The 24,337-nt window shown below is 41.5% G+C and overlaps 1 protein-coding gene across 2 annotated transcripts in view; it reads right to left on the bottom strand.

Annotated features, from left to right (window-relative positions):
• The window catches only part of Acadsb (acyl-Coenzyme A dehydrogenase, short/branched chain), a 35,611-nt gene continuing 21,955 nt past the window's right edge, over positions 10,682–24,337 (bottom strand). The window contains exons 7-11 of one of the 2 annotated variants that reach the window (NM_025826.4): positions 22,531–22,623; positions 19,402–19,491; positions 15,554–15,691; positions 13,325–13,424; positions 10,682–12,656 (exon numbers count right to left, since the gene is read on the bottom strand). In NM_025826.4, the coding sequence (NP_080102.1) occupies positions 12,586–12,656; positions 13,325–13,424; positions 15,554–15,691; positions 19,402–19,491; positions 22,531–22,623 (492 nt within the window). In that variant the 3' untranslated portion in view covers positions 10,682–12,585. Of the gene's footprint in view, positions 12,657–13,324; positions 13,425–15,553; positions 15,692–18,387; positions 19,492–22,530; positions 22,624–24,337 lie in introns of both variants that reach the window. The other variant, XR_003946541.1, reaches the window with a different exon arrangement.

Raw genomic sequence — 24,337 nt, 5'->3', positions numbered from 1 at the left:
CATGCAGGCTCTGGGCGATTGAACTTTAGAAGGTTGAGCTCCGGAGGAAAAGAGAGCCTCTGAGTCTAGATAGAGCTTGTGGTCAGTTTCCTTCAGTCAACTTGTGACCAGGCCAAGAGCCCATCTTCCTGAGAGAATCCATTTCAATTCAGTGTGAAAAGTTTCTTCACTCTGGCTAGGTTATTATTTATTTACCAATTGACTTGTTTATGGCTACCTTGGTTGCTTCAAATTCTGGCAAGTATGAATAAAGCCACTGTAAACATCTACATGCAGGTGTTTGTGTGGCCAAACTCACTTTTTTTTGTTTTTGTTTTTTCAGTTCCATTGGGTAAGTACTAGGAAGTGTGATTGCTGGGTTGCTTAGTAATGGCACACTTTATTTTCTAAGAAGTAGCCAATGTGTCTTCCAGTGTGGTTGAGCTGCCTTACAGTCCCACCAGCAAAGACCAAAAGCCTTGGTTGGTTCCAACTCATGGCAGTTCCAGGCACATGTAGTCTTCTGTGGCAAGTATATAGTAGGGATTTGCATTTTCCAGACAGCATCTAATACAGAGCAGACTTCCACGTGTTCATTTGCCATCTGTAATTCTCCTTTGCTGGGGATTCTCTTAATGTTTGGGTCCACCTTTTATTTTTGTTATTTAAGTGTGTGTGTGTGTGTGTGTGTGTGTGTGTGTGTGTGTACTGTGTATGTGGGTATTCAGAGGCCAGAAGAAAGTGTTAGAGCCTCTAGACTTGGGAGTTGTGAGTTCTCAGTAGTGGGTGCTGGGAGGCCAACTCAGGTCTTCCATCAGGACAACAGTCATTCTTAACCATTTGAACTATGCAGACCCCGAACCCACTTTTTAATTTGGTTCTTTTCCTACTGCTGAGTATTACCTTGTCTAGTATGGATAAAGATGCTTGGAAAATATCTTAGTTTGTGGTTTGCCTGTTTACTCTCTCAACCATGTTGTCTGAAGAACAGAGCCTTAATTTCAGCCTCTTGAGTCTTTCATGAGTCACGTGCTACTCAGCTTCCTATCATTATGACAACAATTGAGATGTCAACTTTTGGAGACAGTTCATTTTGGCTGCCCATTTTAGAGGTTTCAGCCCACTTTTTTTTTAACCCTGCTACATTTGGGATTGGGGAGAGGAGTACTTTATAATGGGGGTAGGCAGCCCAGGAAAGCTGTTCATCTGATTCCTCGTGGTGAGCCAGGGGACATGGAAGAGAAAGGAACTAGAGTTCTCTTTCAAGGGGATACCCCTAGTGAACTGAAGATCTTTTATTACGACCCACACCCATGTTCATAGCTCCACAAACTCCCAAGAACACTTCGTAGGAACAAGAATATAACACTTGGACTTTAGGTGACATTTAAGACCTAAAGCACAGCAGGTCATGTCTGACATGTGTCACTTTAAGCAGGCCAGTGAGATGGCTTATTGGGTAAATGTGCTTGGCTTCTAGCTTGACAGCTTGCATTCACACTCAGAGACCCACATGGCTGGCCATGGTGTGTGTGCGTGTGTGCATACGTGCGTTCATGCATGCGTGCGTGTATGTGTGTACATAGCACATACTGAAATAAATAAATAAATAAATAAATAAATAAATAAATAAATAAATAAATGAAAAAAGTCATTAACAAATCCAAGGTCATCTAGCTTTTCTTCTGGGTATTTCACACTTGTATTTTAGACTTAGTTGTATGATTTAAGTTTTGTGACAGATATAGTCTGTGTCTTTTTTTTTCTTTTTTTGCATGTGAATGTTTGGTTGTTTTAGTTCAGTTGCTGTTAGAAAGGCTACCATTGATTCATTTTTATTGACTTTGTTCCTTTGCTATTGACCAGTTTGCAATACTCATCTGGGTCTATCTTGGGGCTCTGAACTTTGCTCTCTTTGCCTGTTCTTTGACTAATACTTTACTCACCTGGTCACTGTAGCTTTACAGTTGAGTCTTGAGGTTGGGCATCTTCAGTGTTGCTCTGTTCCTTCGATACTGTTTCGCTTACTCTAGTTACTTTGCCTCTCTCACATAAACTGTAGGATGCTAATAGCTACAAAATAGCTTCCTGGGAAATCAGATATGGCTTGTATTGAGTCTATAGCTACAGTAATTTTAGAAGAGCTAATATCTTGATAATGCTGAGTCATTTCAGCCATGAGCATACAATATATCTCCATTTAATTTGCTTCTTTTATTCATTAATGTTTTGTGGTTGTTCTCATATGGACCCAGTATATATTTTGTTAGATTTACATCGATTTCATTTTAAGGAGTATTAGTGTAAATAGCATTACCTTTTTAAACTTCAGATCCCATCTGTTCCTTGGTGGTGTATAAGAGACTGACCATCAGATGTTAGCTGCTTGTCCTGCAACCTCACTAGCATCACATATCTTCCCAAGAGTTTGTGTTGTTGATTCCTTTAATCTACACAGATTGTACTGTGTGATTTTTCTGGGGAGACATGAACAGATGTCTATTTGCCTCAGAAGAACACCAGCATCAGACAAAGGAAATAAATCTACTACAAGTCTAGCCTGATGAATCAGTGAGTTTATTATGGCTACTTAAAGGTACCTGGGTGACTTTTGGGGTAGCTGCATTATCCACAAACTTCATCTCCAGCACAGGTGACAAAGCTGCATCTCTAGAGTTCCCTGGACAACAGCTCCAACAAGGAATCTTCTCTCTCCCTAATTGTTTACTGCTTATACAGCCTTTGGAGAGGGTCCTTGTAGATCTTAAGACTCAAGATTTTCTGGTCCTTGTGAGTCTTAGCCTCCTTCCTCCCAAGGAGCAAATGTTCCATTTATGAAGAAATAACTACATAATTACATACCTGTGAACAAAAAGATTTGCTGTTTCTTCCTTCCTAGTAAGTATACCTTTTCCCCTTTCTTATCTTACTGAACTAGCTAGGATTTCTAGAACAAGGTATAACAGGCACTTTTTTTAAAAAAAAATATTTTTATGTGTATAGATGTTTTGCCTGCATGTATTTGTGTGTCACATACATGCTTGGTGCCAGCCAAGGAGGGAAAATGGTGTGTACTCCTCTAGAACTGGAGTTGTGACATGGTTGTGAGTCATCATGCGGGTGCTGGGAACTGAGCCTCCCTGAATGAACAGCTAGTGCTCTTAGCCACCAAGCTATCTCTCTATCTTCTTTTTCTCTTCGAGATTATAATTTAATTACATTTCTCCTTTCCCTTTCCTGCCTCCAAACTCTCCCATTATACCCTTCCCCACTCTCCTTCGAACTCACGGCTACTTTTAAAATGTTACTGCATGCATTTGTGTGTGTGTGTGTGTGTGTGTGTACCTAAATATAACTGTTCACAGGCCATATAATGCTACACATTTTCAGGGCTGACTGTTTGGTACTGGACAACTAGTTGGTGTGCTTTTCCCTAGGGAAGACCACCTCTCCCATTCCTAGCTTTCCTTAGTTGCCTGTAGTTTTGAAAAGGGTTGAGGCTGTCCTCAGTCCTCTTTGGAATCTTCTTTGGTGTCTTGCTCTTCAGTTCACATTTAGGCAGTCATGTTGATGAGACTGTGTGGGTGTAGCTTCTGATATTACTAAGAGACGGTAAACTCCCTGATCCTCTGGCTCTTACAATCTTCCCACACACTCTTCTGCAATGTTTCCTGAGCCTAAGGAGTGGAAGTGTCATAGATACATCCACTGGGACTGTGCTTCACAAATCTGCATTTTTCTTCAACATAATATTTTTATCGAATCTTTGGGAACTTCATATCATGCACCCCACTCACACTCATTGCCCAGTCCTTCCATGTCTGTCCCACCATTGTGACCTCCCCCCAAAAGAAAATAAAAATATTAAATTTTAAGAAGTCCAATTTGTGTTATCTACATACTCACTGGAGTATGGCCAAACTCTAAGTGACCTGCCCCTTAAAGAGACACCCTACCCCTATCCCATGCAGAAGCCATCAATTGTGGACAGCTAATTTCAGTATCCTCATCATACTTTTTAAGAGTTCTCTTTGATGGTTTCCTGTTAAGGCTGCTACTTTGGGAGGGGGGGAGGTTGGGTGGGAGTAGGGGTTGTCACAGAAGTCTTTCACGTTCCTCTATCTCAATTATGCATCTGTAATCATCAGTATCGTGGCAAAAATAGCTTCCTGTTGTTTACAGTCAATGGGACCACCAATTATGAGCTTCCATATGGTTTCTGATGACAGTACAGACCATAAACACAGCCCCAGCTGCAATAGGCCCACAGACCTAGATAAGACCCCCAGAGGCAGCTTAGATCACAGACATCATCATGGGCCTCGAGTTACTCAGATCAATATGGTCCCAAGCAGTGGCCTGGTCCGCAGACGTCAATCAACGTGGTTTCATGCTGCAGCAGAGACAGACCATAGACATCATGTGGCCTTCAGTGGTAAAACAGGATATGGACATCAACCCAGACCCTAGCTGTGGTAGCACCGTGGACCCAGCCTTGGTCCTCAACAGCAGCACGGATATGGATATCACTATGGCCTCAGGTAGCAGTGACATCAGCCTAAGATCAGCCTGGTCCCATCTCCAGGTCTGCCTCTCTCCACTGTTTCGGGTTCTTATCTTTCCCACCTCTCCATCATGAATTGTTCACTGTAGCGGTGCCTGAGGTGTGTGCCAAAAGGCTGGGTGGCCTGGAGGAAGTCCTCTGCCTTCCCACAACTCTGGATTTTAACCAGTTGTGGTTTTCTGTAGCTGTTTTCATCTATTGCAAAGAGAAGTTTTATTTATGAGGAGTGAAGAGAAAACCACACTTATCTGTAGGTACAAAGGGCAAATGAATGTTTACAGATTGCCATTAGGAATATGGTCATTAGGGATAAACTTGTGGTCATAGATTATCTTCTGGTAACCATGGCTTCTACTGTTATTCCTCTTATTGAGTGGGTCTTAAATCCAATTAAAGAGCTGTTGGTTACCTATAAGGCATGTGTGCCTTACTACTGCACCCTCAGCGTCATCATGCCAAGCTGGCTGTTGATGTGGTTCATAGGTGCTTTTGCAAACTTGCATGATACCTTCTTGCCCAATGAAAGCTAGTCCCTAGGGAAGGGGGCATTGAGATCAGTTCTGGCCTAGGGCTCTCTGGGCCCTGTTTCTAAAGCAACGGGGACTTAGCTTCTACCTCTGGGGGTAACTAAGGACCACAGCAATAGGCTTTATGTTTGGGAGTCTCTTGGACAGCTGTGTTCAACAACTCAAAAGAGGGCTTCTCATATCTGATATTGGGGTTTTTGTTAGTCTTTGGCTCTTAGAGGGACCACCATCAGCCCAGATGAGAAATGTTTATTAAAATTGTATGTATATTTACAGACAAAGCTATGTGTATTACAGGGTTTTTTTTTTTTTGTAAATAGTTAAGAGAATAATTCCTTGTGACTTCAAATATTCTTATTGCTACTTGACTCCGATCTGCTCTTTACTTACATCCTTCACCCTTCCCTAAAGAACCCATCTCCTCCCACTGCCCCGTCAGATCACTTGTATCTTGCCACTCCCTTCTATTCTCCCCCTTCTTCTGCATTTACGCCCCTCCTCCTCCCTAAGGAGCCCCCCCCCTTTCCTATTTCCTTGATTAGATTTGTTGTTGCCTGCTATTCTCCTCTCTATTGCTCCCCAAGCCCCTTATCCTGATTTCCGGAGTTACTACAAGCTATGCATTCACACCTGAAGATTTGGAGCTAGGAGCCTCCAAAAAGAGAGAAGTGTCATTTGTTTTTCTGGGTTACCTCTCCAGCCTCAAAGAGAAAAAGAAAAAAAAAATAATGAAAAGACAAAATTTTAAGTCATTAGTCCAAAGATTCCAGCCATCAGTCAGATCTTTTCAGAATGAATCCTACACAATTTTCCTCAAAAATTATCAGTGTGATAACTGCTCTTAGACCTGGGGAAGAGAGTTCTGATCTTAGGCTGCCCCTGGCCTGAATTCCATAAACAAACACATAGCAAATGTATGCACTGGGACTCCATCCTTCAGGGCAGCACAGCTTGGCCTGGAACCTAAATATCATTCTGACGCCTAACACCTTTCAAATCACTGTAGTTCCCCCATCTGCCTTGTCCCCAAAGAGCAACGCAAAAGGAGGTTACACCCAGACATAAAAACATCAGGGGAAGCCACCATCAGAAGATTAGGCTCCTCCAGTCGTGAGGAAGATTGTCTTAGCCAGGAGACAGATTACAAACCTGTCAAGCCCTCCCCTCAGATGACGCGAGAGGACCAGATTCTTGTATAACCAGTCATTACTGCTGGGGCACTGAGCTCGTCTTTCCTGTCTTCTCTTCTGTGTGCTGATGGGCAGCTCCAGAGGCTTCCTGGAATAGGCATGGCTCTGGAACAGCTTCATACAGCAGTTGAGCAATAGCTTGAAGTATTGCTAATTTGTACCACTCTCTCTTAAATTTGAAACATAATCGAGGCCTCATGGTAACACACACAGAATGTCACATGAATTCTCTACATTCACTTATGGGCATTGAACCCCAAGTCTGTGAAAGGGTCTTCTTTTTCTTATTTTTAATAAAAAGTCATAACATTTAGTTAAAATTTCCAAAGTGACATTTTAACAATTAGTTTTGTGTAAATAATTTATAACTTTAAATGCTTTAGAAGAAAACATGTATTATTTACATTTTATGTATATTTGTGTCCTTGAGTGTATGTACAGTGCACTGTACATATGCAAGTACCTGCAGAGGCTGGAAGAGGGCATCAGGTTTCCTGTAGCTGGAGTTCGAGGAGGCTGTGAGATGCCCTGAGGTATTAGAAACCAGACCCTTGCTGGCTGTGGTGGCGCACGCCTTTAATCCCAGCACCTGGGAAGCAGAGGCAGGCGGATTTCTGAGTTCAAGGCCAGCCTGGTCTACAAAGTGAGTTCCAGGACATCCAGGGCAATACAGAGAAATCCTGTCTCGAAAAACCAAAAAAAAAAAAAAAAAAAGGAACCAGACCCTGGTCCTTTGCAAGGACAGCAGACGTTCTTGACTGCTCAGCCTTCAGCTCCTGCCCCCAATTACACCTTAAATTATTTTGAAAAAAAAAAAAAGTACCCTGGACCATGGGTACATGGAAAGATTATATTAGATATAAGAAATGTGGCAGCAGAATTCTGAATATAAAAGCTAGAAAGAATAAGCCCATTCATGGGACTGAGAGTCACCTGCTAGCTCTAGGCCAGGAATGCAAGACCTCAGAGAGAATGGAGACCTCAGGTGTCCTCTGCTGAAGTGACCAGGTGGCCCTGGAGGGGAAACCACAAACTGAAGTCCTAAGATGGTACAGGAATTCAGGAATTGGAGACCATTTTTTTTTAGAAGTCAAGCGAATAGGACAGCGGCTGAAGAGTAAGAGGTGGATCTTGAGAGAAACGACATAAAAGCCTCAAACCAAAGAACCAATTAACCCCGAACACAAGGGCACTGCCTGCTCCTGCTGAACCCTGCTGGACATGAACAAGAATGGATGAGGGCTGCCTTTCAAGAGCTATTTGAAATGCCAGCGGGATGTTCTGCCCTTTGCCTAGAATGTGCAATGCTTTCCTAGAATGGAGCAGCGGGCTGCTGCCCTGGCATTCAGACTTCTGCATCCAGTTTCATTCAGACCAAGCTCCGTCATCCTCTATGCTAGTAGCCAGAGATGCTGGGGCCAGCTTGTTCTGAAATGTTTGTTCTTCCAGAGATCATCCTGGTTGCTGAGGTCCTGTAGAAATTACAGACTAAGAAGGAAAAAAATCAGTGGGAACAAGGTAAAGATGTGTCAACTCAGGGTCAACTGAGTTAAAAAGAGTGCTAGCCCAGGCAGCACCCTGCCCATACCAAGGTGACTTGCGAGAACACAGACACTGACAATCTAAGTCCCTTTAACACAGCATTCAAAACTAAACATAAGGTCCATGTCTTTTTTTTTTTTTTTTAATTCCCACCATCCTTCCTTTCTTCTTTTTCTGCAGGGTCTATGAACTCAGACTGCCTTGGAACTTGCTTTTAGTCCAGGATGGCTCAAAACCTATAATCTCCCCACCTCTGCTTTTCCAGCAGGACTTCAAGCATACACTTTTCTATATCTAGCAACCTTTCATGTTAATACATTTCAACCTGAATAATTCCCAGGATTTCATGCCCACTGGGCAAGTGAGGGCATTATTAAACACATTTGAAAATGAGCACAGCACTCATCAATAAGTGTATTTAAGCCTGTGTCTGGGAAAGATGGCATATTAAAGGAACTGTACAACTATTGTACTGGGGCTGACCACTAGGCTGGATGAGCCCTCTGACTCCTAGTCCTCCACGGGTACAACACTATTCTGTCTGATGTCACATCCTAGCATCCTCCTCCTCACAGGCTCTCTTGGTAAGAAGGCAAAGGAAGCGCCATGGAGCCTCACTTATGGGGGTGGAAGTAAGGTGAGTAGATGGCCCCTGACAGCGTTGGTTGCACGGACCTAGGAAAGCAGTAGGTATATGTCTTCCCAGAAGGTCTTTGGGATGGAAATGGGCATCAGTGATGAACTCTGAGAACATGTAGAGAAAGTTCCCTTTCTCTTCCTCAGGCAGGCAGGATGGCAGGGAGCCCTAGGCTTTACTGAGCAAGTTTTCGTGGGTGACACTGGGATAGAAACAGAAAAAGGGGTCTTTGGGATAAGAGTTGTTTTGAGAACCCTTTTCCAGCCCTAGTTTGATGAAGTTCTTAGGGAGGCTTCTAAAGAGACAGATTGCCAGGCCTGAGGCCCAACCAGAGGACTCTTGGCTCTAGAAATGAGCCTTTTGAAAAGCATTCTAGATCATCCCACCCTTACTAAAGGCTTCATGTGAGGTTTTCTGCCTCAATTCTCTGGCACTTCAACTCAAATTTCCAAAGCCTGCTGGGCTCTCTGCAGAATGACTAAGCTTCTGTAAGGCAAAGGGCACTGTCAAGACAAAACGGCAACCAACAGACTGGGGAAAGATCTTTTCCAAAGATCTAAATCTGATAGAGGGCTAATATCCAATATATACAAAGAGCTCAAGAAGTTGGACTCCAGAAAACCAAATAACCCTATTAAAAAATGGGGTACAGAGCTAAACAAAGAATTCTCAACTGAGGAATACCAAATGGCTGAGAAGAACCTAAAATAATGTTTAACATCCTTAGTTATCAGGGAAATGCGAATCAAAACAACTCTGAGATTCCACCTCACACCAGTCAGAATGGCTAAGATCAAAAACTCAGGTGACAGCAGATGTTGGCAAGGAGGTGGAAGAGAAACACCCCTCTACTGCTGGTGGGATTCCAGGGCCAGGAAGCAGGAGTGGGTGGGCTGGTGAGCAGGGAGAAGGGGGAAGGGATATCCTCACTGCTCTAGAGGATAGTGCAGCCAGTTGGAAAGAAAAGTGGGATACATGGGCAGCATCAGGATGGAAGTGGTCACTGAAGGGAGAAGAAGCCAGTCAAGGAGAAGAGGCCTCCGGCAGAGCAAGGCTTCCAGGAAGGCCATCTGAAATCACAGTTGGGATAGATAGAGCAGAGTACCAATTCAGGGTAACAAGGAGGACTTAGGCATTGAAACTCAGCCACAAAAGTGAAAGCCGACAAACAGGGATTGAGAGAGAGGATATAAGGATGGATGAGGGGCTACTGGAGATAAGGCAGCCACAGTCCATTTCCAGACCTGCACAGCAGTGGCTCACAGGAATTTAGAAAGTTTTGTGAAATGGGGTTGAGGTCAGTTGGATTCAAATTTATAATATTCCTGTCTTAGTCTCCTGACTGCTAAGATTACGACCCTGTGCCACCACAACAAGCTGGGAAATTTCAGTTTTTTGTTTGTTTGTTTTCTTATCTTGAGACAATAGATTTCTCTGAGTAGCCTTAGCTGTCAGAGAACTCATTCTGTAGACCAGGTTGGCCTTGAACTCACAGAGATCTGCCTTCCTCTGTCTCCCAAGTAATGGGATTAAAGGTGTGAGCCACCACCACCCAGCAGGAAATTCAGTTTTTCAGGATGAGGATAAGAATGTGTTTGTAGAGGGAGGGAGGGAGCGAGTAGAATTACAAATAAAATCAAGAGTGAGTATAGCTCATTGTCAATTTGTATTTTGGTATTCTGCCCTGATGGTTTGACAGATTAACCCCTTAAGAGAAATCTGACACAGAGGTAGTCATTGAATGGACACCTTTTCCTTAAAGGGCCAAAAGGTAAATATTTTAGGCTTTGTAGCAAAAGTCAACGTCAAAGACATTGTGTTATTTACATACTGCTTAAACAGAAACCTGTTCTTATTTGAAGCTATGTCATGCATTTTACTACCCATTTATAGCACAGAAACCTGTTATAGGCTGTGACAAAAATAGGCAGTGTGGATAGAAGGTACACTGGATTTGGCCCAAGTCATAGCTCACTCACTCAATTTAAAGCAGGCACCTCGTTCTTGGTCTAGAGACTTGGGGGAAGTTTCTTTCCTTCTGTCCTGATGACTAAGGATGAGGTAAAAGGAAAGTTTAAATCCTAGCTACATGAAGTTGAAAATATTTAAAGCAAGAAAGTTGGAGTTATGGGAAAAGACTGCAAATGCTATAAAAACAAAAATAGGAATAACTGTATATTTAACAAAACTGAAATAAAGACAAAACTAATTTTAAAGAATATCTCATAAAAAGGGAGAATTCTCCAAGATGATCCAACAGCCATGAACTTTATTACCCCTAAAAACATAACTGGGAACTACATAGAGCAAAACAAATAGAAATAAATGAGAATAATTGACAAAGCTGTAATCGTGGGCATGACTTCAAAATCAACAAGTCAGAAATGGGAGCTGGGGTGCAGACATAAAATCTCAGCACTGGAAGCCTGAAAGCAGGATTGCCATGAATCTGCGGCCAGCCCAGGTTACACATGAAGCAGGAGGATTGCCATGAGTCTAGGAAAGGAGGGCAGGCTGTTTACTCATCCTGACTCCCGCGGCTGCATCATCTCTAAGCCCTGCTCTTTCCCATTATTACAGGAGTGGAAGGTGTCTGCCCTGTCAGGGTCTGCATCCACCCCTTCCTTTCTTATCACACTCATCTGTCTGTTCTGAGACTGGGTGAGGCCTTTCATCATTTCCCCCATTTGAAAGTCAAGTAGACCTTATCTCTTTGGATTCAAGGTCTAAATTTGTTTTATTTCTTCCTACTGTTTTAATGTAATTCCTATTTCAACTGTATTTATACAACCTTGCATATTTAACTATGATTTGCATTGTGGAAATTAATTTAGCTCAATAAACATTAACTGTGCAAAGCAAAATTACCTAGAAAATGTCAAGTTTCTTAATAAACATTATCCTTTTGCAAAAGCACCAAAATACTTTCTATCTAGAAGTAACGATTATTTCCAGCAACTGCGTGAGCCTCGGGCATTTTTCACATCTAACTTGTGATGTTTCCTCTGGAAATGTGCGACTCGTTTGTCTACTGTCTACTTCTCTCTCCAGGGGACTCAGGGTCTGCAACTAGAGCGTCTTCTCCCGACTGTAAATCCCTAACACTGATCAATGGCTTCACCAGCTGGATATCTGATTAGGCTTTGCCTGTTTTTCATTTACATTGTAAAACATAGATCTTTGTCTTCACAAATATAAAATTATCTAATATACTATATAAATGACTACATATATTTATACTGAATGTATGTTTTCAGACTACCAAGTCTCCATTCCCTATCCTTATGAGATTGTGATATTATTTTCTTATGGGGGTATATTTCTCTTAAGAATCAATTTTGAAAACCAAAATTGAATTTCTCAATTAATTACTATTTAGGATAAAGTCCAATAACCAAGTTTGAGGGAAAATACTCAATTAAAATACAGAAATAAATCATACTACCAAAAAATAGTGCATGATCTAATAAATTATTTTCAGATGATTAGGCCAAATTACTTAAACTTTATAGTTGAAAACTAATACAGGGACATGTTTTTTAAATGGGCTGCTAAAAGCCACCACATAATACATCTTTCATATAGTTCAATTATAGCAGCCAAACATACTCCTTTTGTTGGTTAAAATAACATTTGGGACTTTTTGTTATTGTCAATTATATGGCCTACAAGCTACACTTTTTATTTTCTACTATTTTTGATATTTAGAACTAAGATTCTAGATTTTTCCAAATAAATTTTATCAGCTTCTACCTTGTTTAGCCACTTACCACTGAATCTATAAAGTATTGAATAAAAATTGCCAAGTGTAACAAACGCTCCTCTGGCTCATACCACAGTACAAAGATTTAGTAGGAATATAAAGTGACTATTTCTGTCAGCAATACCAATACCTCAAATGGTTTCTTCTTCCCAAATGCTGCTAGAGTGAAACTTTTGTATACTCTGCAACTAGGATGAGAAATATGCGTTCAGAAGCTTAGAAATAGACTTAGAGTAGATTGGAAAGAGACAGGAACAAAATCCAGGCCTGAGACCAGGACAAGGGAAGTCCAAGGAAGCCCTGCACTGCTCTAGACCCTGCTCAATAAGGCACAGCAGCTGGAAATGGTTTGTCAGTGACGCAGAGGGCCCATCCCACAGTCATCAGTACTCTGCATCGATGTGCTTGGCGATGGTGTTCAGCTGGATGTTGGAAGCTCCTTCATATATTGTACCTTAAACAACAGGGAGAAATGGGACAATTAGGAGTGTGCCCACAGCTGAAGAGAACCGCACAGAGATGAGTATGGAAGACACCAAGCACCCCTGCACTTGCTCTCAGTAACAGGATTCAGTTTCTAAAGTGATTCTGACAGGGTAACAGTTTCCCATTTGATCTGCAGCCCACTAACACCAGCTTTGAACAGACGAGGACTTGGCTCTTTGAGCATCAGTGTGCAAGCCCAGCTGCTTCTACGGACCCAGCAGCTTTCAGGGCTGCCTGCCGTTTGCTCTCCTCGCTGCTGGTGGAGCACTGGAGCACTCAGGCATGATGAGGAAGCTGCCTTCTGAAATTAGAACCATACTTCAAAGAGCAGTATTAGACTCCAGGAATGGTAAATACCAACAACTTCTGTAACAGGAAAATGAAGATAGCGCATTTTGTCGCAGTTCTCTTAAAAGGTCTACGGAGGCATTTTAAGAGTCAATTTGATGTTTTTAGAAATATAAATTCATTTTTCTGATAGGAAGAAGGAAGAAATCCAGCCACGAAAAGTCAATAAACATTCTGTAGAGATTAAAATGCTTTTACCTAAGTAGCAGTAATATAAAATCGACAAACACAATAGCCCAAATACCCACAGTGGCAAATAAAACAGGAGACCATGGAAAGCCTGCTTACCGATCTTGGCATCTCGGAAGAATTTCTCCACAGGGTAATCTTTGGTGTAGCCGACCCCTCCCATCCACTCGATGCACTTGCTTGTTGTTAGCCCAGCGACCTACCAAAGGCAGGGAGCAGGCTATAGACCAGAACTTTGTACAAGGTGAGCCTTGGAGTGACATTTTTAGGAGCACACATTCACTGTTAGCAAGTGGAAGGGCTGCAGTTATTTCTCTAAAATTCCCCATTAAATCATAGATTTTTTATTTTTTGAAAAAGAAACCAGACTTGTTCATAAGCACACGCATGCCAACAGGCACCATTTCTTAGCAGGTAGTTACTGAAGGTGGGGGAAGACAGACACTACCCTTCCGGTCCTTGTGATCATTTAGAGAGACTTTAAAACACTTGACACAGATTTTATAAGCTGCAGAGAGCAGAAGAGCCTGTCAGGAAAACTGTTGTGAGGAAACAGCTTGGCTGAGGCCTACAACAGCAGTTAGGGGTAGTATAAGCTAAGGAACAACACAACATGTATAAAGAATCCAAATAGAGCAGGGCCCCACTGGCCTCGGGGACCAGCGAGACCGGGGTTAGAGTGAGAGGGAAGAAGACACTGGAAGGGCAGGCTGGCCCTGGGAGGTGGGCAACAGTTTGACTATTGTAATGGCTCCTCAAGGATGTCCAAAGAGAGCTCAATTCCCAGAAACTGGATGTGCCATCCAACCTGTCAACAGAGGGGCTGTGCAGCTGGGACTTGAGATAAGAAAATTGTCCTGGGTTATTGGGATGTAGCCCGTAATCAACAACAGTGCTTGTAGAGGAGGAAGGATGCTGGACAGCTAGTCACTGAAGACAAGGAAGCTGACCACAGCAACGGGGGTGGGGGGGTGGGGTGGGGGAATGGGACAGGGAGGGGGAGGGGGAGGGGGAGGGAGAGGGAGAGTCCTTTGAATATGCTACATTGCTGGCCATGAAGATGAACAAAGGAATGTGAGTCAGGCCCTTGGGAGCTGGAAGATTCTTCTCTGGAGCCTCTAGAAAGCCTGTTTTGCGAACATCTTTATTTGATATCTGTAAAGCCAATTTCAGACTTCTGACTTCCCAAAGTGGCAGCTGATAAAGGGGCACATTTTAAAACACTACATTTCGGGAAATTTGCTTGCTGTAGCACTGTCAGAAACTAATATGAATATTAGTTCTATTTACTGTGAGAAGTCACTAAAAAGTTCCAAGTGACATCATGGCCACCAAAAAGACAGCAAGATTGGACTGGGGACAGCAATAAGGACCATGAAAGAAGCTGGGTGCCCCAGGAGTTTGGCTAAGAAATGATGTTGCCTGGACAGATAGGTGGCAGAGAAAGAAACAGAGAGGCGGGAGAGAGACACACAGAGAGACAGCAAGAGAAAGAGAGACAGAGACAGAGAGACAGAGACAGAGAGAGAGAGAGAAAGAGAGAGAGACAGACAGACAGACAGACAGACAGACAGACAGACAGACACTGGGGTTTAGGCTTTCTCTGGACAGCCTTGAAACCCAATTAAAACAGTCAAACCGCCTGTCCTCTAAGACTAGCCTGCCCTCCCAGTTTCTTCTCTTCTTTTACATTGACCCCAGTTCATGGCAGCCTCTCATTTTAGGATCTGTAAGGGTTAAATGAGTATCTGTCAGTGTATCCAACCTGTAGCCCATGAGCTATGTGTCCCCCTACGAAAGCAGCTCATCCCATCTGGAGAAGGTTAAAAGGTTGGCTCCTCCTCAATCCACATATTAGACACAGGGTCAAGATTGGGAGACACCTGCCTTATAATATGGCTCAACTCTCTTGCCATAGTTCCACAGGAAGACAGAGAATGGATATAGCCGAGTAGAAGATGTTACACATGTAGGCCATGTTTTCTCGGTGCTTTTAGTCTCCTATGGTCCTGGCATGAACATATCCTCCACGGTAACTCATTGTACCCCAACTTGAAAGCACGGCTTGAAGCCATCACTCAGAGGAGGCCTCTATGGGCTTGGGGTAGTGTGCTTCGACCTGAACTGGCCATTCACGGAAACACAGACACAGCACAGAAGTAACACATCTTCCCACGGCAGCTCTACCCTTGCCCTTCTACTGCAGGAAGTGGAAAGTGTGCATTCTCTTTTTTGGAGGATAGCCTAAGCTTAATCAATATTCCCAAGTGAAAGACTAATAATCTCACTTATTAAAAAAAAAGAGGCTGATAACTCCTTCTAATTTACCTCAGATGCATAATATTTGGCCATAGATGCTTCTTTTATAAATGGCCTTCCGGCTTCTACGAGCCTAGCAGCGTTGTATGTTAGCAACCGTGTGGCTTCCAGCTGGGTGGCCACCTGAGCCACTTGGTGTTGGAGCCCCTGTAACATTCAGATCCATGTTAGAAAATGACAATCTGCAAAACTCAGTTTACTTCTAACTGCAAGTTAGATATACAACGCTCACAGACTCATAATACATCCCCAAAGAAATCCAAATTCAATCCTTTTAAATACCTTAAGTCTGCAATCTAAAGTGAAATAATAATATACTACAGATATTATGAATTCTTTTTTGAAAAATTTCAAAACTCATGTAATGCTTCATAGTTTGTTAAGATTTTAAATAGCACCGTAAAAGGTTAGGTTTTAAAACATTGATTCTAAAATTTATTAATTATTTTCAACTGCTTATGATAAATGACATATTAAATCCCAACAGAACAAAACTTCAAATATTCTTTGCTTGATTGAATAAGAAAATTTTGATTTTTGAATATGACTACAACACATTAAAAGTTGCTAGCTGTAAAATAATGAAAGAATCTTTGAAGCACCAATTTTCTTCCTTCAACTAACCTTATCAATGTGAGTGTACTCCAATGTTCAAGAATAGATGGCAGCTGTATATTACCTCCCTCTGTGGCTCTCTCCTTCAGTTCTGGAGACAGGGATCTCACCAAACCTGGTGCTTAGCCTATGGCTGCTGACTAGTAAGTCTCTGGGATATGATTTGCTAGAAATATAGCCTCAATGTTGACTACAGACTGGAATGTTTCTCATGTCTAACCTATCCACCATTCAAGCACTTATTATATGCTAATCCTGGGTTGAGCAATGGGAGGTACAACACTGAACACTATAGCCAGAATTCCTTGTCTTCATGACCTGAGTCTAACAAGAGCAGTCAATTAAATTATTTCAGTAATAGGTGATGAAAATTAAGACAGTCTCAATTAAAGCAATTATTTAATAATCCCATTAATGAAAAGCTTTTCCAAAATGAAAGGAGTGAACACTTGGGCGGGGGGGGGGGGGGCTATTTGTAAATATCAGACAGATCCTTTTCTTCCTGTGACATTTAGTATTTATACTACTTTGATGTGCATGAAGGCTTTTGGAGATATGTAAGTTATGGAGCATCACACTAATGGGATAGATACCTGCAGGCCTATGCAGAACGAATACCTCCCTGCTATGACATGTCTTTTCACCTATGCTCTCTGTTTGTGTTGTGGGCACTGACCACAGGGTCTTATGCTACATTCTAAGTGGTACTCTACCACCAACCTACCCCTCCAGCTCTGCCCACTTAGGACATCTTTCTTGAGGAAAATAAACTGGGTAGACAAATTCTCTGCTTATATTTTCTTCTTTCTTTCTTTTTTCTCTCCTTCCTTTCTTTGTATTTATTTATTGATTGATTGATTGATTGATTGATAGAGTCTTGGTATATTGTCCTAACTGCTGGCTTGCTTATTTATTTATTTATTTATAGATAGTGTCTTGGTATATTGTCCTAACTGCTGGCTGGCTTCCTACTCGCTATGTAGCCAAGCCTTTACGATTAGTCTTTTTTGTTTCACTTATGAAATCCCTTCTTTCCTTACTGCTATAAACAGTCTCCTACTTCTTTTTAAAAATTTAAACTTTTATTTTATTTTTTTTGTTTTTCGAGACAGGGTTTCTCTGTACAGCTCTGGCTGTCCTAGAACTCACTCTGTAGACCAGGCTGGCCTCGAACTCAGAAATCTGCCTGCCTCTGCCTCCCCAGTGCTGGGATTAAAGGAGTGCGCCACCACACCCGGCTTAAACTTTTATTTTTAACATGGTTTCTTTGCTGTATCTGAATTCTATCTGCTGTAAGAAGCAAAGATCTAAAGTTTGCAGACCTAGGGGCCTCTCTTCCCAGTGATGGCCAACTAGGCCATCTTCTGCTACATATGCAGCTAGAGGCATGAGCTCTGGGGGTACTGGTTAGTTTATATTGTTGTTCCACCTATAGGGTTGCAGACCCCTTCAGCTCCTTGGGTGCTTTCTCTAGCAAAAAAAAAAAAAAGAAGAAGCAGCAGCAAAGATATTTTCATTTTTTTCCCACATGGAGAGAACAGTCTCACTTTGTGGCCTACAAGGTTGTTTCCACCATGTATCAGTGTACAAACTGGCATGTGTCTATTGCTGGCCTTTCTGTCTTTGCCTATTAGTCAATTTGGCTGTTTTATGCCAATATCATTATCATACAGGTTCTGATGTATTTCTGTGCAGAATTCTGAGATTTTAATCCTTTTTTTTTTTAATACCTTTGTGCCAATTAAACTTGTCACCATGGTATAACAATGGTTTAGAACACATGAGCTATCATAGAAGGCAGAAAGGTAACAGTGGTATGCCTTGAAAAAAAAAAAAACGGAAAAAAAAAAACCAAGACAAAACAAAACAAAAACCCAACTCATGATAGCTAGATATAGGTCCCTGAATGTACTGTACATAGAAAACATTGCATGGAGCAGTGCTCAAATCTATGCAGAATAAAGAACTGAGAGTTGTAAGAATGAGCTGCCTAGGCCTGTCCTTAAATCTCTGAAGTCTAGAGATGACAAGGATGTCATTGATACACCCAAGCGAAAAAAAGTCATTTTAGTGAGAGGATAGTGGGATATAAACCTACCGACTCTTACCAAAGCTTTATACAGTTAATGATAAATTTCTATTTTGTCCCTCATACCTTTTTTTGCTTGCTTGTTTGTTTGTTTTGAGACAGGGTTTCTTTATGTAGCCCTGGCTGTCTTGGAACTTACTATGTAGACCAGGCTGGCCTCAAAGTCACAGAGATCCACCTGCCTCTGCCTCCTGAGGGGTGTGATTAAAGGCATATACCACCATGCCTGGCATGACCGAATTTCTTAATATTAAATTTCTGCCTGAAAACAAAAAATAAGACATCCCAACAGTCTCTGAAAACGCAACCATTGCTATACTTAGTAGTTTACCTGACCCTGAGCATATATAAAGAGAGACTGATCCCTAGCTTACAGGGAAAATCAAAAGCCCCCTTTAACCTGTCTCACTGTCTGCCCTTCTTGCTGGAAGCTGGCTTTGACACAGGACTCTAGTATACTGAAATGAAAAAACAAACCAACTACATGATTTTGGGAGCCCACCTACTATGTGCTCCAGTTTTCCTGTATAGGAAGGAGATGATGGCAGGAGCTACGGCTACTACTGGGCAAGCATTCCTAATCTGAAAATCCGAAACCCAAAATGCTCCAAAATCTGAAACATTTTAAGCATCAAGATGGTGCCACAAGTAGAAAGTTTAACCCGTGACCTTTTGGTTCATAGATAAAATTATTAAAAGTATTATATAAAATTACCTCAGAGCTACATATAGGGCATATAAGGAATATAAATGAAGTTTTTTTTAGATTTACCTCACATCCCCAGGCTATCTTACATGTACACAAAAATGTTCTGAACTCTGCAAACACCTGAAGCCTGAAATATTTCTAGTGTCAGGCATTTCAGATAAAATCATATGAACCTGCACACAGAAGAGTGAGGCATGAACCTAGGGGATACTGGACTTCTGAGGTCGGTGAGGAGACAGCTCTCCAGTGCCCACAAGGCATCCCAAACATACAACAGCTGGCCTCAAGGACTATGGTTCTGCCCTTAGAAAAGATTAAGATGGCCACAGCGTATCCCATGAGACCTATTTCTCCTCCCAATAGAACATCCTTGGGGAACTCCCTCCATGGCTTTACACACAGGAAGGGTAAAAGTCCAAGACAACAGAGTTTAATTATATACACCTGAAAATCAAATATTCGTTTGCCAAACTGCATCCTTTCTTTAATGTATGGAATAGTGTAGTCAAAACATCCTTGGGCCAGTCCTAGCATCTGTTTAAAGAAAAGAGAGAAAAAACCAAAAGATCAAAATGTATTTTGTTACAAGTTTATGCCTTTAGTTGCCTAAGTAGCACATTCCTTTCACAGGCAGACAGAAGCAGGACAGGGAGGGGCGAGGTGGGGCAGGGGGCGGGGCAGGAAGTGAGGAGGGGAACGCAGAGCTGGCAGGTACCTTGGGTATTCACTATGTACCTTTGGCACTGTATCTGATCATGTGGAGACAATGTGGACTCTTCTTCATATATGCAAGAGTAAGTGCATTTAATTCTAGCAAATTCTGGCTACAGCTATGTTTGTAGGACCAGGATTCTTCTGCTCAGGAGTCCTCATTATTAAATTCTGATTCTCCAGGCATGAAGCAAGCTGTAGCTTAGCCTGGAATGGACTCAAGACTACAGACTCTGTCTCCAGTCCTCAAAGTCAAATCTGGAGTCACTTCGTTGCCTTGCTTGTTTGTTTTGCTTTCTGACGTACAGAGGAACTAATCCACGGTGCCAGCCTGCTAGACTAGCACTCTACCACTGAGTGGGAGGACGAGGGAGGAGGGAGCGTGGCCTAAACATCAGCATTTCAAAACCTCCCTGAGTGACTTAACTGGGGTTCAGACAACTGATGAGAGAATCTGGTAAAAACACTAATTTCCACACTTGAAGAACAAGTCAAAAGGTGGTCACAATTTTAGCTGAACTGTCTCATTGCTAACCAATTTCTATAACTATCGAACGATCCAGGCTTAAAAATGGTTTTTAAACTTCAACATTAGGTAGCTAGTAAATCACTATCTAATTATGTCAAACTATGTAGGTTTAAAAAAAGAAAAAGAAAAAAAATCAATAGTTAAAGCTTTGGGGGGAAATGCTCACAAACATCAATATTTCATTAGTATTCATTCACACTTTCTTTTAGCCTTTATTTAGTATTCTCTGGAGAACAGAAGATTATATCCAAAATTAAGGGGACAATGCCCCCACAAACCTCAAGTTAAAATGAGGCAGCAAGTTTTGGTGTTTATAGATGTCATCTTCCAGCATGTAAGCCTCTGTTAATGTGAAGATTGGTTTGGGTTCTTATTTTTTTCTCTTCATCATTTTCTAATATGTATGAGTGTTTTGTCTGCATGTATGTCTGTGTAACAGGTGCACACAGGACCTTCAGAGGACAGAAAAGAACACTGGATGCCCTGGGTCTGGAGTTACAGCTGGCTGTGAGCCACCGTGTGCTTGCTGGGAATCAAACCTGGGTTCTCCAGAAGAGCAGCCAGTGCTCTCGACTGCTTAGTTAGCCTTCTAAGCCCTGATTTTGTTGTTGTTTTTGTTGTTTTGTTTTTAGGTAGATTTTGTTATGTACACACACTGGCCTTGAACTTGCTATGTCTATCTTCAAACTCTCAACCCTTCTGCCTCAAGCCTCTGGGATCACAGGCAAGTGCCAACACCACTGACTTAAACACTGACATTACCCACTGTGAAGGAAAACATGCATTTCTATCTTGGGAGAATGTTTCCACTTTAAACAATAAAGAAGTAAATCCTCTGCAGCTGCAGGATTTTGAAGAACAGTGACTCCAGTTCACTGTTCCATGCACCTCTTCCTCTGAGACTCAGCACGTGCCTGCTTTATTTAGCACTTTACTGGGTTATAAGATAATAGTGAGTAATTGGAATCAATCTCATATCATAGACTTCATGGCCAGAACATCTATATTATGTATATCTAGAAACCCTAAGGCTTCATGTTGGAGCTCTAATGCTGTATCCAGTGAAGTTGTACAACAAGAAAACCTTTAAAAGCCCGGGTATGGAAGTACTCTTTTAGCTTTGTTAGCAGCCAAAATTGAAATTTGATCTAAGAATAATTTTTTAGGGTGAAGGTATAGCTCAGAGGTAGAGCAGATGCTTAGCATGTTTAGGGTCCTAGATTCAGTCCTCAGAATCTCTCCCCTCAAGGGCGGGGGGGGGGGGCACCATTTTGTTAATGTAGTAAAGAATAGCAGGAAAAAATGTGGAGTAGTAATTCAACATTTAACTATTTTAACAGCTAAAAGATATAATTTATATCAAAATCTAAAAGATTTAAGTTAGAAAATCTTAGATACTGCTTAAAAAATATATCTGACTATTGATAGGTTCAGGAAGGGCTTAGGGGGTGCCAACTCTCAATGTTGAACTACCCGTTACTGACAAATTTTAGGTTGAGGGTTAGTCATTGCCTTCAGTTGACTCCACCGGGCTCCAATGATCACATAGCTGGCCCTGGAAATGGATCACTAGGCATAGCCAATAGTTACAAAATTCAGTCTGGTAGGATGAGGGGGTGTGGTGTTGCTAAGGATGGGAAGGAGATAAGAGAAAGAGTAGAAAGAGAGTAATCAGAATTACACACACACATGCACATATATATGTGTATGTATGATATGATAGAATATATATTAAGGGTTAGGATTAGGGTTATATGTATATATATATATATATATATATATATATATATATATATATGAATAGAACTTTACATAATAGAATATATGTGTGTATACATACACATATATGTATGTATACGTAAATACATATGTATGGATTTTATATAATAGAACATATGTATGAATATATGGATATACATTCTTACATAATAGAATATACATTCTTATATAATAGAATGAGTGTTCTTAATTTTAAAATGTTCTGAAAGAATGAATTTCAGGTTTTGAAAAGTTAACTGAAAAACAGATGCCATTATTTAATATGTAATATATTTGGAAGTTACTGGTCTAGCATTAGATAATGCTTTAATGTTCTCAAAGCAGAAAAGAGCTCTTACTAAGCCATTGTTTGATTTTCTGGGCACTTACATAATTGACCAAAGTAGAATTTGAGAGAAATAACCTGAAGCCATTCTTTCCCCTCATGCTAGGACAGGCTGCCACCTTGTGTTCAAAAGCTTCCAGATAATCAATTGTCTTATTGCAATTCTTTTTTATTATTTTTCATTTTTCTCTTAATTGGCTCAAAATGTGAAGGAGCTAAGAAGACTTACCTGTGCAGCAATTCCGATTCTACCTTCATTAAGACTTCCTATGGCATACTTATAACCATGCCCAATTTTCCCCAAAATATTAGTCTCTGGAACCTGGAAATATAAATGTATACTTACTTCCAAATTTAGATTTACATCACTTATTTTGATTTTAAATACACATAGCATGTAATTACACACACATACTTGAATCTCCCCCATTTGTGTGACCTTACTCAATCATGGTATTGAGTAAACTTCAATGAGAAAAACTGCAGAAATGACTCCGTGGTTAAAAGCCCTTGTTTTTCCAAAGGACCCAGATTCAACTCCTGGCTCTCTATGTGATTGTTCACAACCATCCATATCCAGTTTCAGGGGATCTGGCATCCTCTTCTGACTTCCACAGGCAACAAGAACACAGGTGGTACACATATATGCATTCATGCAAAAACACTCATACACAGAAAATAAAATAAATAAATCTAAAACATTATAGCTGTCTCCTGAGAGGCTCTGCCAGTGCCTGACAAATACAGAGGTGGATGCTCACAGCCAACCACTAGATTGAGCACAGGATCTCCAATGGAGGAGCTAGAAAAAGGACCCAAGGAGTTGAAGGGGTTTGCAGCCCCATAGGAGGAACAAAATATGAACCAACCAGTAACCCCCAGAGCTCCCAGGGACTAAACCACCAACCAAAGAGTACACATGGAGGGACCCATGGCTCCAGCTGCATATGCAGCAGAGGATGGCCTTGTTGGACATCAATGGGAGAAGAGGCCCTTGGTCTTGTCAATGCCCCAGTGTAGGGGAATGCCAGGACAGGGAAGCAGGAATGGGTGGCTTGGTCAGCAGGGGGAGGGGCAGTAGTGATAGGAGGTTTCCAGAGGGGAAACCAGGAAAGGAGATAACATTTGAAATGTAAATAAAGAAAATATCTAATAAAAAAAAAGAAAGAAAAAAAACAAAGAAGCAAACTAAACCCTCCAGTTTGATTGCCTGCTGACATCTGTGCGTCTCCTGACTGTTCCCCCAAGTCTGTGCTGCTCATCCGTGCATCCTCCGGAGTCTCAGCACAATCTACTTAATGAATGAGAACATTTAGAAAAAAGGAATTTTACATAATTTGTCAATAGCATATATGCATAACAAGTTACCTCCAATTCTTATTTGTATGTCAATCATGTTGAGATAATTCATTAGAAACTACAGAAACATGAAGTATTTTCAAAAGCAAGAGTAATAAGCTGCTCTTCTGTTGAAATGATTCATTTTTAGAAAAGTCTACTGAGGTGTGTGTGTGTGTGTGTGTGTGTGTGCACATGTGTGAATGTGCACTCTCCCATCCAGTAAGTAGGAGAAAAGGAAGGAGAAATAAGCTACAATATTTCCTTATAATATACAAAGTTAATAGTAGAAGTGGAGAGATGGCTCAGTGGCTAAGAGGCATTGTTGCTCTTGCAAGGATCCAGGTTCTCTTCCCAGCACCCACATGGCTACTCACAATCATCTGTGATTCCAGTTCCAGGGGATCCTACACTCTTTTTTTGGTCTCCAAGGGCACGAGGCACATATATGGTTCATGCACATGTGCATGTGCACAGCACGCACACGCACAGGCACACACACACACCACATGCAAAATAACATTCCCATACATATAGCAAAATATCCTCAATAATCAATACTTGGAACAAATCAATACTAGGAACAAAAGAAAATAGTTAGGAGGGAGAGCAGGGAGGAATGGACAGGTTAAGGGCAAGTAGGAAGAAGGAAGGAGAGAGGCCCAAAGATATAGCTCAGTTCCTCCAGACACAGCTGC

Source organism: Mus musculus, chromosome 7, assembly GCF_000001635.26.
Source record: "Mus musculus strain C57BL/6J chromosome 7, GRCm38.p6 C57BL/6J".
Lineage (NCBI taxonomy): Eukaryota > Metazoa > Chordata > Mammalia > Rodentia > Muridae > Mus > Mus musculus.
Note: the sequence above shows the minus strand (reverse complement) of the source record. Positions and strands in the feature narration are given on the sequence as shown.